Below are 20,608 nucleotides of genomic sequence, written 5' to 3'. Positions count from 1 at the left end.
ATCTTTATTAGTCAGTTATTTGACCGCGTAGCAACTTTGTATTGTGGCGAGAAAATATATAATTCTAATTCAGATAATTTTATAAATATTATGTTGGTTAACGTCAGTTCTGCTTTATCTATCAATTTAAAAAAATGGAAGGGCAGCAAAAGACGTTTTAACGAGAGTAAAGATCTAAGCCATATAATCTTGCCCAGTCCACGGCCTACGCCTGCAGATTTTGTTATAGGCATTGCATAATAAAGTCATTGTGTAATAAATGAAAAATGAAACAAAATGGGGTATAACGTCCTACTGTTCTGCTCCGACTGGGCTAATGAAGACGGACATACGTCATACAGTGTGCTATGAGGGAAATTTTGTCCGGACAGCGGCGCTAAGGCCTACTCTTATAACAAATTTCAGCTCCCAAGAGATATTTTACGTGAACGCTAATGTGTACACGGGACCTCGGTTTTTCGTTCCATCCGAACGACTAGACAACTGTCCTTGTCAGGTCCTCCGTCCTGCATCACTGACAAGGGGGAAACAAACCACACCGAAACATTTCGTCTTATTCACTGAGCCAGTGTGGCTCCATTGTATAATACAGACAATGTGCAATAATGACAACACGTAACAACGGCGTCACGTAATACATGTAACAGCAAGATGATTATGTGACTGTGTACAAGGGATTAAGTCTAAATACAAACACACCCACGACATACATTTTGACTCATATTGGGAATTGTCACAAATACAACACGTCTTCACCATTACTACAAAACACATTTATTAGTTCTTGGACATAAATATCAGTGTACAGTATTTGATGACGAAGAACAATAGCCTTCAATAATTCTTGAACTGTCTGATTTCTGAAAATATAAATAAACTTTATGTTTACCACTTACAATGACATGCAAAATATACATACATCATGTGGTCTTGACTTGAGGTATCCTTTAATAACTACTATTACGACATTCAGCTTTACAAAAATAGATCTTGGTGCATACAGATTACATGAAAGAAGACAAAAAGAACACAAATATATATACTTAATTATACTATCAAAACAAACTTCTTTAATAATAATCGGTCATATACCTTTTCCATACAGAAGAAAGATAACTCTAAGCGATGTACATAAAATAAATGCTGTATGTCAGGTTATTAAACTAAATATTAAAGGGATAATATAGCTCTTCTATGCCTATTATAAATTACTAACTAATTATATATTATTAAAATACAGATGTGACGTCACCCTTTGATGTTGGCGTGCCATTATTTCAAATAATCGTACGGGCAATTTGCCAATCGTACATTATTTATACTATTATTTATTATTTAATACATTTATATAGCGCATCTTTCACCGAAGTGTTCAGATGCGCTTAACAATAACAAAGTAAAATACAATTTATAATAAAAAAAGAAGTTCCTAAAAATACAATTTATAATAAAAAAGAAGTTCCTAAAAAAAGTAAAAAAAGAGAGACAACCCATAAAACAGTCAAATGTGTAAAATCAGTAAAAAGCGTGTTTGAATAAATGAGTTTTCAAGTGCGATTTTAATGTAATGATGGAAGGTGATTTCCGAATAAAATAAGGTAATTTATTCCAAAGTAACGGTGCATAAAATGAAAAGGCCCTCTCGCCATAGGATGCTAGTCTGGCTCGAGGTTGTACTAATTAATAGTAAATCGTCACTAGAAGACCTTGTGTTTCTCACCGAAGTGCGGATTTGTATCACTTCAGATAAGTATGGAGGTGCGAAACCATTGATACATTTTTATGTGATTAACAATATTTTAAAATCAATTCTGAATGATACAGGAAGCTAATGAAGGGTGTAAAGTATTGGAGTTAAGTGCTCAAGATAACCCACACCAGTAACCAGACGTGCTGCGGAATTTTGCAGTTTTTGTAGTTTTGAAAGTAGCTTAACCGGTAGACCAGTTAACAATGAGTTCAAACAATCAAGACGTGAAATAACAAGAGATTGAATTAAAGTTCTAGTAGCATCAACAGATAAATATTTACGTATTCTACTGATATTGCGCAGCTTATAATAGCCATTCTTACAAATATTATTAACATGATTTTCCATTGTAAAATGTGAGTCAAAGATGGCTCCTATGTTTCTTGCAGTTAGTGATGGGGATATAACAGTTTTACACACACGAATTGAAGGATCAGAGTCAACTTTACTAAGCACATTTTTAAAACCAATTTGTAGATATTCGGTTTTGTCATCGTTTAATTTAAGAAAGTTTGAAGTCATCCAATTTTTAATGTCAACTATGCACTGTTCGAGTTTTGACTTTGAAAAAATGAGATGATTGTCAACAGAGGGTTTGAATGATAGATAAATCTGAGTATCGTCAGTGTATAGTTGAAAACACAGCCCATGCTTACGTACTATGTCTCCAACGGGTGAAGTATAAATCCTAAACAGTAAAGGTCCCAGAACTGATCCTTGCGGAACGCCACAAGAAAGAATGTGATCACCAACTATAACTTTACTGTTTGATCTCGGTTTGTTAGATACGAAGTAATAAGTTCAAGAGCATTTTCTTTGATTCCAAAGACATTCTGTAGTCGATTTAAGAGTATTAGATGGTCAACAGTGTCGAAAGCTGCCGATAAGTCCAGTCGTACAAGTAGAACACATTCACTCTTATCTACAGATAAGCTGATGTCATTGTCTACACGTATGAGAGCTGTTTCAGTGCTATGGTATTTTCGGTAGGCGCTTTGGAACTTTTCTAATAAATCATGATCACTTATATGAGACACTAACTGTTTTGAAATACAACGTTCTAAAAGCTTCGATATAAAACTTAAATTAGACACTGGTCTGTAGTTTCTTTCAAGATTTATGTCAGGGCTGGGCTTTTTATACGCCCACATTTTCATGTGGACGTATTATGCCGTCGCCCCTGTCCGTCCGGACGTCCGTCCGTCCACAATTGTTTGTGGACTCTCTACAGGTCACAATTCTTATCCGATTTCGACGAAACTTGAAATATAGGTTTATCCCCAAAAGATCTCGGCTGCTTTCGATATTGGCATGTATCGGATCGAAACATCATGGATTATGGCCCCTGTTTGTACGAAAAATCACGTTTTTAGCTTGTGGACCCTATAGAGGTCACAATTTTTATCCGATTTTGTTGAAACTTGAAATGTAAGTTTATAACCCAAAGATCTCAGTTCCTTTCGATATTTGCGCATATCGGACCGTAACTTCCTGAATTATGGCCCCTGATTGTACGAAAAATCACGTTTTTAGCTTGTGGACCCTATAGAAGTCATAATTTTTATCCGATTTAAAATATCGTTCTATTATATCACCGTTACACCCTAAGGATGACCGAGTTCGAATTTCGTGAAAATCGGCCCAAAATTGACAGACAAAATGGCCGCCGTTCGTTCCCAAATAGCGTAAGAATATGGTATATCAAGGTTGTGGACCCTATTGGGGTCACAATTTTTATCCGATTTTGTTGAAACTTGAAATGTAAGTTTATAACCCAAAGATCTCGGTTCCTTTCGATATTCGTGCATATCGGACCGTAACTTCCTGAATTATGGCCCCTGATTGTACGAAAAATCACGTTTTTAGCTTGTGGACCCTATAGAAGTCATAATTTTTATCCGATTTAAAAAACCGTTCTATTATATCAACGTTACACCCTAAGGATGACTGAGTTCGAATTTCGTTAAAATCGGCCCAAAATTGACAGACAAAATGGCCGCCATTTGTTCCCAAATAGCGTAAGAATATGGTATATCAAGGTTGTGGACCCTATAGGGGTCACAATTTTTATCCGATTTTGTTGAAACTTGAAATGTAAGTTTATAACCCAAAGATCTCGGTTCCTTTCGATATTCGTGCATATCGGACCGTATCTTCCTGAATTATGACCCCTGATTGTACGAGAAATCATTATTATTATATCACCGTTACACCCTAGGGACGACTCAATTCGAATTTCGTGAAAATCGGCCCAAAATTGACAGACAAAATGGCCGCCGTTCGTTCTCAAATAGCGTAAGAAAATGGTATATCAAGGTTGTGGACCCTATAGAGGTCACAATTTTTATCCGATTTTGTTGAAACTTGAAATGTAAGTTTATAACCTAAAGATCTCGGTTCCTTTCGATATTCGTGCATATCGGACCGTAACTTCCTGAATTATGGCCCCTGATTGTACGAAAAATCACGTTTTTAGCTTGTGGACCCTATAGAAGTCATAATTTTTATCCGATTTAAAAAACCGTTCTATTATATCAACGTTACACCCTAAGGATGACTGAGTTCGAATTTCGTTAAAATCGGCCCAAAATTGACAGACAAAATGGCCGCCGTTCATTCTCAAATAGCGTAAAAATATGGTATATCAAGGTTGTGGACCCTATAGAGGTCACAATTTTTATCGGACCGTATATTTGCCCATATCGGACCGTAACTTCCTGAATTATGGCCCCTGATTGTACGAAAAATCATGTTTTTAGCTTGTGGACCCATTAGAGGTCATAATTTTTATCCGATTTAAAAAACCGTATTATTATATTAACGTTCCACCCTAAGGACAGTTGAGTTTAAATTTTGTGAAAATCGCCCCAAAATTGACAGACAAAATGGCCGCCGTTCGTTCTCAAATAGCGTAAAAATATGGTATATCAAGGTTGTGGACCCTATAGAGGTCACAATTTTTATCCGATTTTGTTGAAACTTGCAATGTAAGTTTATAACACAAAGATCTCAGTTCCTTTCGATATATGCGCATATCGAATTGTAATTTCCTGAATTATGGCCCTTGATTGTAGGAAAAATCACTTTCTTGTTAGCTTGTTCTCTATCCATCTCTCGAAAATGTGGGCGTATCCTGCCTGGCAGCCGCTGGTTGATTAAAGGAAAATCAATGGCATGCTAAAATATATCAGGGACACAATTTTCACTTATAGCAGAATTGATGATATCGGTAATAACCGGAGAAAACACATCAAGATTATCCACTATGAATTTGGGTAGAATTGGGTCCAAGGAACATGTGGTTTTAGAAGATTCTTTCACTATTTTTTTTAATATCATTCTCATTGACAGTCTGAAACCTACACAAAGTCTGAGGGATTTGAGAATCACAATTGTGATTTTCATCGTCTGCTAATAGCGTTGGTTTTAATTCTGAGCAGATTCTTTGAATTTTCTCTGAATAATAGTTTGAAAATTTACATGCTAGTTCAAATTGATTCTGGTAGAATTGTTTGACCCTGTGCATGATCAAGAAGAGATTTTGATATTTTAAATAATTTACGTTGCTTATTTTGACTGTTTTCAAAATATGATTTCTTGCACTCTTTTATTTTATAGTTGAGTTCATTCTTCTTAGATTTAAAGATTTCCTTATGAACATGAAGTTGGGTCTTATTCCAAGTATGTGATAATGACTGGCACCAATATTGTCCTTCAAGGCATTGCGTAATATATTCTAAAAACACTCGGGCCTACTTAATGCCTCGCTCTCTGCCATTAAACCATACTTACATATTAGAATTAACAATAAACACATCACGTAGTCATGACATTGACACAAACTAGCAATGTACATAGAAAACGTTTGCTCTACTATAATTCTACCTTATATTTAAATGTGTAATCCAGTTCATTATGCGTTTGATATTGTGTTTGTGCATGTTGTATTTTTTGCTGTTGTACAGTATGTTATACCCGGTGAGTTGTTGACTTAAAGGAATAAAGAACTTGAACTTGACATCACCTAATAACGCCACCACGTAACAACGACTTCAGTTAACAACAACATCGCTTAAAAAAGCCGTTACTTTGGTTGTTGAAATGTTGTTTATTTCCAGTCTGATAGCTTCAAATTATAATACGGTTTGTTTTGTTGTCTATTAAATTTTAGATCTTGGCGTGTCAATGTCATACCAGGAATGTACATGCAATTAGGTTTGTTGAATCAAGTCACAGCCAACCCCTTTCGTTACTGCGGATTTAATCCCATGGGCGATAGATACGAGCTCCGGTTAACAGACATTTTGAATATGAAGAAAACAGACCACTAGGTAAATTCTGCAAGTGAATATGAAAATCAAAAGGAAAGAAATGGAATAGATTCGCAGCAAGACATGGACTATTTAGATACAGGGGAGGTAACCGGTTTCTACAGACTTCCGCAAGCGTTTGGTAACATTCTGTCACTTCATAACTACTTCACTCATTTATAACTATAAGTAACGGGAATGGGTGTGAATATTTTTATTTGTAATCAACGGGATGGGTGCAAATATTTATATTTGTTAACAATAGGAATGGGTGTATATAGTTATATTTGTAAGCAACAGGAATTGGTATAAATATTCATATATCATAAAGTCTGTCATTGAGTCGACTGGCGTGGTTTCGAATCCTCGGTTGTACGTGGCAAGGAGTAGGGTCGCCTGTCCAACCTCGTGGGTTTTCTACGGGTCCTCCGGTTTCCTCCCACTGCTAAAGAAAGACCCCTACGCGCAAGCGAATTATGTAAATAAAATTGAACTATATGTTATTCCCGAAATGACCTATTTTGTGTCGCGTGGACGTTGAACCCCATCTCTCTCTCTGTCTCTCTCTCTCTCTCTCATAGGGACACCCTACTACATCACTTATGAAAAACAAAAACAACCTCCACTAAATAAATTTTTAAATGCAAAAGTGTTATGATGGATTTTTGCTTTAATCAACGTCCTCTGGTATGTGTTAAATATTCACTTCAAATAAGTCGCAAAATTCAGACTGCCTCCCTGTCATAATACATAATGAAGCAAATCTTACATTTCATATATTATAGTATATATGTTGATAATGTTGGTCTTAAATATACAAATTAAAAGGATTACGTAGCTATTGTTTACCTTTAACGAATACTGTAATACACACAACTATGGCAAGTTGAAAGACATGGTCGCCAGAGAGAGAGAAATGGGGTTTAACGTCCACTCGACACAAACTAGGTCATTTCGGGACTAACATATGGTTTAATTTTATTATAATATTTCGCTTGCGCGTAGGGGTCTTTAGCAGTGGGAGGAAACCGGAGGACCCGGAGAAAACCCACGAAGTTGGACAGGCGACCCTGCTCCTTGTCACCTACAACCGGGGAATCGAAACCACGCCAGTTGACTCAATGACAGACTTTATGATACAGCGAGCACACGCTGACCATTCATCCCCCCACCCCCCACCCCCGACATGGTCGCCAATCCCTTATACATTTCTTGGACAAATGATGAGATCGATGCCAGGGGCTTCACATATAATTAAGTAGTTTTATTAAAATAAATCTAAGATTTCTCCCTTTGCTTCATTTTGCTGTGGGGAAACCCATGTTATCCCAAAAAGTGGAATGTGGATTGTGTTACAAGGGAGACAATTCAATTGTATAAACGGAAGCAGACCACCATTCATTTTCCCCATTGACTTGAATCAGGGTTTAACGGCCACTTACACAAACTATGTCTTGTCGGGACTAACATATGATTCAATTTTATTTCAATAATTAGCTTGTGGACAGTGCTGTACGGGCAATTTAACGGAAATTTAATGGTGGTCTGCCTTCAAACACCGAGTGGCGGATTCTTGGCCTTTTCCCATGTAGTCGTAGCAGAATGTTCTCAACCATAGACTGCTCATTACCTACCAATGTTCTTTTCCAAAGTCAGCATGACTTTTCTCGAAGACATTTTGAAATCCACAAATTGGAAGGTACATACAGTATTAGTAAACATGTAACTATTCACCCTGCAGTTCACTGTAACCAGCCTCTTAATTCTGCTATCCTTCCCTCTCTACATTATGAATACATATTAGATCCTGCCTTTCTAGACTAACAAGTCAGCGCAAATGACCAGAAGAGAGGCAATCTGGTTAAAACACAGATCCTATTTCGTTTCGTTTTTATAGTTCAAAATTTCGTTTTACTTGGCTTTACTACACTTGGATCTGGAAGAGTTATTATTTAACTCGTGTTCTGAATGGTGTCAGGGATAAGCCAATGAAACGGTCTGTCACGGCGAGCTTTAGGCGTGTTTTGCACGGAACTGTGGGTAATCCACTAGTAACATCAATGCTGATTGGTTAACCAAATGTCTGACATCATAGGGCCATAAGTCGGTCTTCTGACCCCCGACGTGACCTATCGCTATAACTTGTCAGATCTTCATGTAGTGTAGGCCATCGAAAGTATAAAAAAACGAAACGAAATATAGATCTGTATTTTAATCACATTGAGAAGAGAGGATGTCACGGTGGCTCAGTGAGTAACACGTTGGCTCGCTAACATGGAGGTCCCGTGTTCGATTCCGGTGATGGCTGAGAAAAGTTCATTGGGATTTTCATGCGTATTTCCCCCTTGCCGTGGTGCAGGACTGACGGCCTGACAAGGGACGACGTATAGTCATTCGAATGGGACGAAACACCGAGGTCCCGTGTACACATTCTTGTGTACGCAAAAGATCCATTGGCAGTTGGAATTCGATATAAAGGTAGACCGTAGCACAATTTTGCGTTAGATAAATCCATGGTAATACATAAATTAAACCATAAATTAAAATTCCCCCCTCACCATTTTTGTTGACTTGTTCGTCTAAAGTTGACAAAAGTGCTATTTTTCATAGCGCATCGTATGGCGTAAGCCCGTCTTCATTAGGTCAATCGGTGCAGAAAAATAAGAAGTTAAACCCCATTTCATTTCAGTTCTATTATCCAACTTCATCGAAACCACCAGGGGTTGGATGGCCGAATTGTTAGTGCGTGCTCGTAGTATCATAAGGTCTGTCATTGAATCATGTGGTGTGGTTTCCATTCCCCGGTTGTACGTGACAAGGAGTAGGGTCGACTGTCCAACCTCGTGGGTTTTCTCCGTTTCCTCCCACTGCTAAAGACCTCCTACGCGCAAGCGAATTATTGAAATAAAATTGAACCATATTTTAGTCCCGAAACCATACAAAAGAGAATGTCATTAGAATTTGTTTTATTACGTAGTAGCCGTATAGTTACAAAATAAAAAACAACGAAACAATAAATAAAAACTTTATTGATAAACCTTTAGATTTTTCAATTACAGACACATAGATACAACAAAAACAAAGTCAAATCACGTTTCAACACCTTTTTACAATTCATTTCAAACCAGACTTATTGTATGACGTAATCAATTTGTGAGGTGTACGTCAGACGTTCTAAGTGGCAATCGGACAGGCGATTTCAGACAATCTTCACACCTGGTGTTAAAGCCGACTGATCTAAGACGGAAGGTGATTAGTGATATATAATAGAACGGGGATTAGCTATTATGTTTTGATATATACAGGTAATAATGCGGAACTAATCTCAGGTAAAACAGATTAACAATATGATTAGTGAAGTATAATATGTTCCACTGAACCGTGCTTTAACGTCGGTATTGTACCCGTTTTACTTTGAAATAGTACAAGAGAAAAGGCAGAGGACATGAGAGAGAAAAAATGAAATGAAATTGAGTTTAACGTCCTACTGTTCTGCTCCGAACTGAGCTAATGAAGACGGACATACGTCATACAGTGTGCTATGAGGGAAATATTGCCCGGGCAGCGGGGCTACGGCCTATTCTTATATCGAATTCCAACTGCCAATGGATCTTTTACGTGCACGCCAATGTTTACACTGGACCTCGGTTTTTCGTCCCATCCGAACGACTAGAAAACTGTCCTTGTCAGGTTCTCCGTCCTGTATCACTGATAAGGGGGAACCACGCCGGAAAATCCGGATGAACTTTATTGGCCAATGCTGGGATAATTGAGTTTAACGTCCTACTGTTCTGCTCCGAACTGAGCTAATGAAGACGGACATACGTCATACAGTGTGCTATGAGGGAAATATTGCCCGGGCAGCGGGGCTACGGCCTATTCTTATATCGAATTCCAACTGCCAATGGATCTTTTACGTGCACGCCAATGTTTACACTGGACCTCGGTTTTTCGTCCCATCCGAACGACTAGAAAACTGTCCTTGTCAGGTTCTCCGTCCTGTATCACTGATAAGGGGGAACCACGCCGGAAAATCCGGATGAACTTTATTGGCCAATGCTGGGATCGCACACCCGACCTCCAGGCTAGCGAGCCAGCGTCTTACCCACTTAGCCACCGTGGCTCTGACATAAGAGAGACGGGGGGGGGGGGGTAACAAATACATATTCTTGCATTTACGTAACCGCTCACGTACTGTAATATGGTTGTATAACATTTGAGAGCCAAAATTAATGGATGTAAATATTCAAAATTGAAAAGGCAACTAAACCTGCAGAGTTGTTAATATCTACCGAAACATTACTTTAAGTAATTGTCAAAAGGAGCTGTAATATTGTATTTTTATAATTTATTTATTATATGTATAATAATTTATTATATGTATAATAATTGGCCATAAATAATCAATACTAATGTAGATCAGATTACATAGTGATAAATTCCGTAATTGTGTGTTTATACAAATTGTGTAACGATAAAGGAAATTTGAAAATTAAAATCTCAATTCTATTCAGTATAATGACATTATTGTCATTGCACTATTTTGTAAAAGTTTGAAATTAATGTTTTGACTGTATCGTTTCATCACGTCTCATCGATATTTCCACTGTTTCCACTAACTAGGTGTATGAAATGACAAAGAGAAGGCAAACGTCGTATATTTGAAATATCTTCTGAATAAATAATTTGAAAATTAAAGAATCAACTGACCATTGAGAAAAGGGAAAAAAATTAAATGACATCAAATGAGGTTTAACGTCCTACTGTTCTGCCCCGACTGGACTACTGAAGACGGGCATACGCCATACAGTGTGCTATGAGGGTAATTTTGCCCGGACAGCGGTGCTACGGCCTACTCCTCAATCGAATTCCAACTGCCAAGGGATCTTTTACGTGCACGCCAATGTGTACACGGGACCTCGGGTTTTCGTACCATCCAAACGACTAGAGAGTTGTCCCTGTCAGGCCCTCCGTCCTGCACCACTGGCAAGGGGAAACCACGCCGGAAAATCCCGATGAACCATTTGAGAAAAGGGAAAATGAACAATTTTAAAAACATAAAAATGAACAATTTTAAACACATAGAAATGAACAATTTTAAACACATAAAAATGAACAATTTTAAACACATAAAAATGAACAATTTTAAACACATAAAAATGAACAATTTTAAAAACATAAAAATGAACAATTTTAAAAACATAAAAATGAACTATTTTAAAAACATAAAAATGAACATTATCAAAAAATAAAAGGGACATTGTTAAAAATTAACGGGGCATTGTTGAAATTATGCAAGAACTAAATCTGCCTATTGCAGGTCTTTCTTTAGGCCTGAAATGTTATCTAAATTATTAATTAGACATTAATTAACCTATCCAGACCATAAACAACTCTAGATGGCATCGCTAGTCTGCGATCTTTAGTGGATTATGAGCCGATTTACTGCATAACTTCCCTTCACGATTTAACGTTTAAATGGATAATCGAGACTATGCTGTTTATCGTACTGACTTTAGTAATGATGATCAGGGCTAACCGGAAATTTCAACCTCTTAGTTCTCGGTTCATAGTGGATCAATTTGAATGAAATTTTCAGCAAATACCCTTTACATTATCTATTTTGTAACTATTATAGTGAGAACTGCCAACTCGTTATCGAATCTCCCATAATGTATCTTTAATGGAATTAGTAAAAATAAAAGGCGCATTGTTAAAAATTAAATAAACATTGTTAAAAACTAACGGAGCGTTGATAAAAATAAAATGAACATCGCAACAAAAATAAAAGGAACATTGTAACAAGAATAAAAGGAACATTGTAACAAGAATAAAAGGAACATTGTAACAAAAATAAAAAATCACTAATGTAGAACTTGAAGGAGAACAATCCGGAAATTTAACTCGGGATTATTTTGCTGAAAAGCTAAACCAATCATCTGGCGTTAATAAGATATTGTAGTGCTGTTTTAAAATCTAATTTGCCGACAAAACACCATAGTTAGCAAAAATATAGCAGAATATTAGTGATGAAAACATGCACAAAAGACAACTGATGAAAAAATAGCAGAATATTACTGACGAAAAAATACACAAAAAACAACTGATGGTGATGAAAAAATACACAAAAGACAACTGATGAAAATACAATAATAAATCGAACAGAATGGGCAAATTTACATGGGGCGAATATAATTAAAAATATAGAATGCAATTTAAATGCCTGTAGTGAATGATGTGCTGTGTTCGAATCGAGTATGTTTTTAATTGATAATATCCGTTTTCTTGAAAGAATTTGTAAATGGTAAAACAAATCCGACATGAAAATTTATACCATGTGTTTCCCCCCAGCTCATCTCCGACACACAATAATTTTGATTTTAATTTTTAAGATTTTGGTAACAACACAGGATGTACAATTGTACAGTAATCTATTTCTTTAAGTTATACACTGCATGTAGGGAAGTGGGGTGGATGGTCGAATGGTTAGCACGTGCGCGCTGTACCATGAGGCTTGTTATTGAGTCAAGGAGTAGGGTCGCCTGTCCAACCTCGTGGTTTTTTTCCTGGTCCCCCGGTTTCCTCCCACACTGCTAAAGACCCCTACGCGCAAGCGAATTATTGAAATAAAATTGAACCACGTGTTAGCCCCGAAATGACCTAGTTTGTGTCGAGTGGACGTTAAACCCCATTTCTCTCTTTCTCTCTCTCTCTCTGTAGGGATGGATAGAAGAAGCACAATCGGTAAAGAAAGGGGCCTAACCGTTAGTCATTAAATAAAGGTTTGCTGATGATCTGGCCAAAAATTCATATCCAATAAACATAAACACCTCAGTATTGTTTGTGTCGTCGGTGAGCAAATAATACACATTATTGAAATCTCTGTATTGTTCAAATCTTTAGATTATTCAAATCTCCAAATAAAATTCATTATTCAAATTATATAAACACTATTCGTCGCAATATAACCCGGTTGGAGCGTGCCGTTAAACAACATTTCTTTCATTATAAACATTATTCAACTCTTCATTAATAGTAAACATTTTTTCAAATTTTCAAATAGTAAGCATTAATCAGTGATTGAAATGCCTGTATCTCTTTTTAAGTCTACAAATTAAAAATATAAGTGGAATACTTATGTAAAATCACTGTTTATATATATATTAATTGAGTATCAAATATTTAGCTTACTTCAAGTAAAATCAGTTCTAATGCAAAACTGCTTTCAAGTTTTGGAATTTATTGTATGTTTGAATTGAGTATCAAACATTTAGAATACAATGTGTTCAAAAAAAAATATTGTTTCAACTGTCATATTATGATTCACTACATCAATAATAAACAAAATATTTTCTTAATTTCATTTATAATCAAATTATATTATTGATTTCATTTATAATCACACTATATTCTTAATTTCATTTATAATCTAATTTCAAAATTCAAGCGCATTTTAATTAGAACTCAAATTTAGACAGATTTAAATGAGTGCGCAAATTGAGACAGAATTTTGTTCTTAACAGCAATTAATATGTCTCAAGATCACAGTACGTTTTTACCAAATCTCCGTTTCATTAAAACAAATAATTAACGATCGTATAAAATATTCATAAGACATTAGCACATTCTTCTATAGCCAATGATTTTTATGACAAGAAATTCTAGTGGGGTTTATGATCCGTCTCATTTGGACCTTAATTGCAATCAGACAGATTAATTGCAATTTGCGACCCAAATCCACCGAACAACTTCTTCTTCGACAACAAAGCCCCTATCATCAAGTATCATAACAATTCATTGTTCAGCAATAAGAACATCTTGAGACGTGGTTAATCAAGGCTAATAGATAATCCCGCGGTTTAACACATGAGAAATTTCAGACATATTTCATGACGTAAGAGTATTAAGCGCGTACTGACGACAAGAGATTTCATTGGTCAATATGTTGGCTAAAGTAATTTAATTGGCTGAGTAAAGTATCTTGTCTGGTTCTCAATGAAACTCTTATATGATGGTCGAACGTCTGAGATTTTACTCCTTGAAGTCACCAATTAACGAGTCTATGAGAAACCAAGAGCGGGATATATAGACCTCTCGGTGTCTTAAACACCATTAGTCTTATAGTTCACATGACGAGAAAACGACAAGACTTGTTATCGAGAGCAATTTTAATATTTATCAGGTGTTTTTGTTGTTTCAAAAAGGTGTTTCGTTTTACTAGTGTGGAAGTGGATTCTAGTACCTACAGGCGGACACAGAAATAACTTTCATTGCTTATATTACTGAAGGAATATCTTCAGAGTTCTTGTGTTTTTCTGGATTTAAATTAATAACACGAATCGTGTGAATTAGTTGGTGCTGTGAATTGTGCATTTAGAACCATTTATTTTGACTCCCAGCTCTTGGTTATAGCATCGCAACACTGTTCGGGGTTTCCTAAAAGGCTGCCATTTAATTTTGCATGTTTTCAAAAGGTGATCAAAACAACAAGATTTAAAACAAATCCGGACACAGACGTCGATGTCGCGATAGAAAAATGATCATGATACATGAAGCGGACTACGCAGATCCTAGAGTTACCAGTGCTGCCGCCTTGCCCACATCCTCCTCATTACCTGGCGAGTCTGGATTTCTTGGAGGACAAATGGATTATAACGGTATGTACTAATCAGTATATTAAATAGAGTATTTATCATTAGCTGGGATCGATCGTGTGCATTAGATCATAATGTCTCTCATTGACTCAAGTGGCGTGGTTTCGAACCCAATTTGTACCATAAGTGTGGAATATCTGCCTGACCTCGTGAGTTTTCTCCGGGTCTTCCACTGCCGCTGCTAAAGACCCCTACTCGCAAGTGTATTATTGAAATACATGTATATATATTCGTTTTTACTTTTTATTGCGAGGAAATTCATTCATTTTGTCAATTATTATCCATTCATACTAATCTATTTTCGACTTTAACGATATTCCAATGTATTTAAGCTGATTGGTTATTTCAAATAATTTAATTCCCATTAATTAACTGATAATTATTTTATTTCAGGACCCCCACCATGCACGGGATGTGGTCAAGTGATCTTAGATCAGTTTATACTCAGAGTTCAAGGTCGTCTGTGGCATGCCGATTGCTTAAGATGTGGCGCATGTCATTCGGTTCTCTCCGGTAATTGCTTTGTTCGAGGCTCCCAGGTTTTCTGTCCAGACGATTTCTTTAGGTAATTTATTAAAACAAATTACATTGAAAGTTTTGAGTGGAAACGTAATTTACAAAGCTTCGAACTTGAAGAATATTTTTAATTACTTTGTTTAAGATAGAAAACCTAATTTCTCTTTTAAGCAGTTTACATGTCTAACAAAGTACTTCGTTATAAAAAAAAGCTCCATACACTGCCATATGAAGACTTGCTGAACGTTCAAATTGTAAACAGTCTGTCGAGGCGGAGCTTACTCCATTATGAGGTCTAGTTGAAATAACTCATCAGTTCAATGTATTTTCAATTTTATCAAACCATTGTGTGTTTATTCATTTAAGTTGTTATAAAATCCCATTATACAACTGTCATTCTATAACTGTATCCGATTTTTTAACAGAGTTGCCAGAGTTTATATATATTTCACTTTTAATATAAACATTTGTGATTTATCTTAATTCTAAAGGGCCCTTGGGTACCAGTTTTGGAAATAGAGCCATATAAAAATTCAGAATAACACAATGTTTATAAATTGCACAAATTCAAAGAGATAAATCGGCCTATGGAGGTCTTTATTTTAACATCCAATCTTATAGAAACTATATAATTGTCAGACATTTATTCAAATACCTAGCCTGAAATCAACTCTCTAGATAATCGGGGATGACCGAGATTAAATTGGATCAGAACACTCGTTAGATTAAAAAATTTAACGGCAAAATAAATAATAGTCTTATTGCTATAATAATAAATGATCTTAAGAGAGAGAGAGAGAGAGAGAGAGAGAGAGAGATGGGGTTTAAGTCCAAGTCCACTCGACACAAACTAGGTGGAGAGAGAGAGAGGAAAACGGCCAATCTGTTTCTCAGAGAATTACGAGTCTAGTAATATATCTCTGTCAAAGATGACTGCCTTAACACGTACCGTCACAGCACGCGGCGTCAATCATTGGCTGAATGGCGCGTGCATTGTTTACATAAGACGTTACTGTTTCGGAGAGAATGCTGCATTTTAGTCATTTTAATACCCATTTACACTAAATAGGAAATAATTTTTACCTACAAATACGTCAAACGCCTTTATTTATTTTTCCAATACCGACAGAAAATGTTTTAGAATTTAATTTGTCTCAGGAAAAAGTTAATATTACTGGCTCATTAAGCCGCATCGATGTCATCCTTATCAGTGATTGTCGCGGCCTAGCAAATATTCACTGCGGATCAGTGTGGGTAACGGCCACTCTACACAATCGATGTCATTTCGGGACTAACATATGGTTCAATATTATTTCAATAATTCATTCGTATTGATATTAAAATTTTTTTTTTTTTTTTTAGATTGTTTGGAGCCAGATGTATAGGATGTAATTTACCGATCGCCCCATCAGAACAAGTCAGACGTGCACACGAGAACGTGTATCACCCAGCTTGCTTCACGTGCGTAGGATGTGACGTAGAGCTCAAAACAGGTGATGAATTTTACCTGAGAGATGATGGGAAGTTGATATGTCGTCATGATTACGACCTTGCTAAAGATAAAGGTATGAACAATCAAAGTTTATAAATGTCTTGAAATTTGACTACATGTTATTGCCACAACCATCTCATGCACACATGCACGTCACAGACAAGTGGAACGCTAAGCACAAATATGTTGATTATCCAAAGCTATTTTAATGTCTAATTAAATGTAATTTTATCTAAATAATTTTTGTTATTTATATATTTTATGAAGTACAGTGTATGCTCTTTGTTATATCGTTTTATCATATAAATGTAATATTGTCTTGCTCTATAATATGTCTTTGTAAAACGCACATAATAACAATTGCTGATTTAGGATTTATCAATTACTGTTAGTCCCTAAATGAAATGAAATGAATGAAATGGGGTTTAGATACAGTGTACTATGAGGGAAATTTTCCCCGCACAGCAGCACTATGGCCTACTCTTATACTGAATCCAATGTATACACGAGACCTTGGTTTTTCGTCTCACCCGAAGATTAGACAGCTGTCCTTGTCAGACACTCCGTCCGTCCTGCACCAATGACAAGGGGAAACCACGTCGGAAAATTCCAATTAACTTTTTCGGCCAATGCAGCGATCGAACACGCGACCTCCAGACTAGCGAGCCAACGTCCTACCCACTTAGTCACCCTGGCTCACAGTCCCTAAATGACTACACGACTCGACAAGGTATGATTATTGTGTCTAGAAAATTTGATACCACTTGTCATTCGTTTGGGACGTTTTTGTAGCCAACTGTCTTCTGTGTCACTTTCTCGGGTGAATAAAACATTTTGATATGGATGAATCTTTTTAATTTCCAGATGAAAGTGACAGTGGGTCCGATCAGCCGTCGCCTAAAAGAGTGCGAGTTTTCATCTCCTCCGAGCAGACAGAAATATTACTTAAAGTTTACAAACGATACAAACGACCATCACGACAGACGATGGATAAAATCTGTAAAGATACGAGCCTCGATGTAAAAACCGTTCAAGTCTGGTTCCAAAATCAACGTGCTGGTGAGAAAAAGATCGAGGCTACCTCGATATGGTCAGATGATAATGGAGATGAAAGGGAAAGCCGAGTACCCGGATTTAAGCATGGAAGTTCGCCAGCTCCTATTGTAAACAGAGGTAAGAACACATATCATATAAAACGCACGTGTGCTTTAATAAGATCTATCATTCAGACACGTGGAGTACTCTCTCTCGGTTACGTGCCCTTGTTTTGAAATTAGTCTCGCACCATTCTCCGTCTGATTCACAGGCCGGGATAATCAAGACTATATTTTAACGAAACATGACAGAAAGCTGGAACAAGAAATTGAATTTAGAAACACGCATGTTAGGCAACTCAGCATTTGATTTAAGAACCTTGTAAAAGTAAAATGAAACTACAGCTAGTATAATGTTCTTGCATAACCCGTGTGTTTCAGAGATATTATTTGTGCTAAACCGAATGATGCCGCTCCTAATGGTACAGTTAATGATAAAGCAATTTAAAATATAAAACGAACTTAATTTCTAAAGCTGCTGTAATAACTAATAAGCTAAATATTACTGCTATTAAGAATCATCAACAATAGATTTTATTTACGGCTGTAATAGTCGATAAATGTGGAGAGATTTTCAAGTGGGTTGGCTATTTATAGACTCAAAGACTCTTGTGCTGATTGTTATCGCATCGCGTGACTAGCCGAAAATCACTTCGAGACAAGCCACTGAAGCGTGCACATTCAGTAGGGAAAATTGTGGCAGCATGGGACACTCTACTCTTGACTGATACTGAAGTGACATGTACAAGGGAGACAACTACATTGGTATCTAACAGTAAGCCACTCACCCCCCCCCCCCCTCGTTCAGAGTTAAATACATGCCATGTCTTTGCCTACAACATTTATGGACATTCTGAGAAAAAAATACACCAATATGTCTCAATCATCTGATTTCGTTTGACCATACAATAGGAATGTAAACAGTGACGTCATTTTTGTGCGTGACTACTCAAATCCGTGTCCTTCCGCCTCAAAATCATGAATAATTGCCAAAACCTGACAGAATATATATTCAAACACCCCTCTTCAATTCTAGACCCAAAACGTTAACACATAATGACATGCAAAATGGTGGAAAGAGAGAGCGGGAGAATTTCTAAAAAATACTAGCTTCGGTCCAATATACGGTGATTTACAAAATTTGTCTCGCATTAATAAGCGGATAATTGTTCTCGGGAAAGAAACATTCAAAATGTCTATGAGAGAGAGAGATGGGGTTTAACGTCCACTCGAAACAAACTAGGTCATTTCGGGACTAACATATGGTTTAATTTTATTTCAATAATTCTCTTGCGCATAGGGGTCTTTAGCAGTGTGAGGACACCGGAGGACCAGGAGAAAACCCACGAGGTTGGACAGGCGACCCTACTCCTTGTCACATACAACCGAGGATTCGAAACCACGCCAGTTGACTTAATGATAGAGCGCGCGCACGCTAACCATTCAGCCATCCAACCCCCCTAAACTGTCTATGTCCCGCGTACACAGATATAGGAAACGTTTACATTTTGTCTCGTGTTCAGAAATATTGAATTTATAATTCACTGCTGTATTGCATAAAATAATATCGTACGCATTTGGAATGACCTATAATTGCTTGAATAATGTCTATTTTTTTATTGTTTACTAAAGTATTGATATTGTTTTAATTTTGACAGAGTTTTCCGGAAATTTTGTTCCTAAAGTTGAAAGAACCAAACGACCGAACACCAAACACGTTAAATCGCCAGATGAAAACCAGTCATCTCATTGGTCAATGAGCGATGATATGTGGTCAGCTGACTTCGTACCACCAAATATAGAATTAACACCGGAGGATATCAAAGACGGCGAAGTCTGTTCCAGCAGAAATATGCGCAAAAGAGTAGCAAATAACGTAACATCCGATGAAAACAATATTAAGAGTGTGACAAATTCTGGGAAATCTGACAATAGTGATATAAATTGTTTAACTAGTAATTTAAGTTGGTTGAATTGTCCTAATTAAAATACTACTGTAATTATGTTTAGTTTTTTGAACTAATTACACAAGATACCATTGAAATGCTACTGTATCTATTTATAGTTTGTTGATTAATAAAATATATTGAGTCAAAGACCTACCCACCGAGCCACCGTTGCTCCTAGACAGATTTTCCAGTTGCTTCACTACCACGTGAACCGCCGGCAAGCGCCCTAACTAGGGAATCAGTTCCGTCACCACTGGGCTTTTAGACAGACGTATCGCTCCATAGAACTAATGAAGAGCCCTTTTGTTACGAAGAGTTATTCACATTTCGCGGGAGCTAATGAAGACGGACATACACCATACAGTGTGTCATGAAGGAAATTTTGCCCCACAGCGGCGCTACTCTTATATCAAATTTCAACAGCCAAAGGATCTTTTACGTGCACGCCAATGTGTACCTCGGTTTTTCGTCCCATCAGAACGAATATAAGTTGTCCCTTGCCACCCCCACCCACGTCCACTGATAAGGGGGAACCACGCCGGAAAATATTGACGAACTTTCTCGGCTAGCGCAGTGTTCTAACACTGGTTCTCCATGTTAGCAAGTCAACGTCTTACCCACTGAGCCAACGTGGCTCCCATGCACACTGATACATAATAATAATAGAACGATTGGGTCATTCCATGACCAGGAATTAATATTTGTAGATATCAGTAGATAAATATATTAAACTTCTCTCATAGTTATAACAGGAACGATGATGGCCCAGTGAGTAAAACGTTGGTTTGCTGATCTAGAGGTCTCGTGTTCGATCCCGGTGTTCTGAATTTTCCGGCGTGGTTC

At 36.9% G+C, this 20,608-nt stretch overlaps 1 protein-coding gene across 1 annotated transcript; it reads left to right on the top strand.

Annotated features, from left to right (window-relative positions):
* The first annotated feature begins 605 nt into the window (after positions 1-605).
* On the top strand, positions 606-19,803 carry LOC126811619 (uncharacterized). The gene is made up of 4 exons (XM_050537403.1): positions 606-631; positions 16,593-16,654; positions 17,758-17,895; positions 19,475-19,803. The coding sequence occupies exons 1-4, from the start codon at positions 606-608 to the stop codon at positions 19,801-19,803; spliced, it is 555 nt and encodes a 184-aa protein (XP_050393360.1).
* Positions 19,804-20,608: the final 805 nt, after the last annotated feature.

Source organism: Patella vulgata, chromosome 1 (genome assembly GCF_932274485.2).
Source record: "Patella vulgata chromosome 1, xgPatVulg1.2, whole genome shotgun sequence".
In the NCBI taxonomy this organism is placed as follows: Eukaryota; Metazoa; Mollusca; class Gastropoda; family Patellidae; genus Patella; species Patella vulgata.
Note: the sequence above shows the minus strand (reverse complement) of the source record. Positions and strands in the feature narration are given on the sequence as shown.

What these genes read in the sequence shown, in the direction of transcription:
- LOC126811619 (XM_050537403.1), top strand. Translation starts at nt 606, where the DNA reads ATGACAACACGTAACAACGGCGTCAC. An exon ending in ACACGTAACAACGGCGTCAC is followed by an intron (nt 632 to 16,592) that starts GTAATACATGTA and finishes TTTTTTTTTTAG; the next exon opens with ATTGTTTGGAGCCAGATGTA. An exon ending in AGCTCCTATTGTAAACAGAG is followed by an intron (nt 17,896 to 19,474) that starts GTAAGAACACAT and finishes TAATTTTGACAG; the next exon opens with AGTTTTCCGGAAATTTTGTT.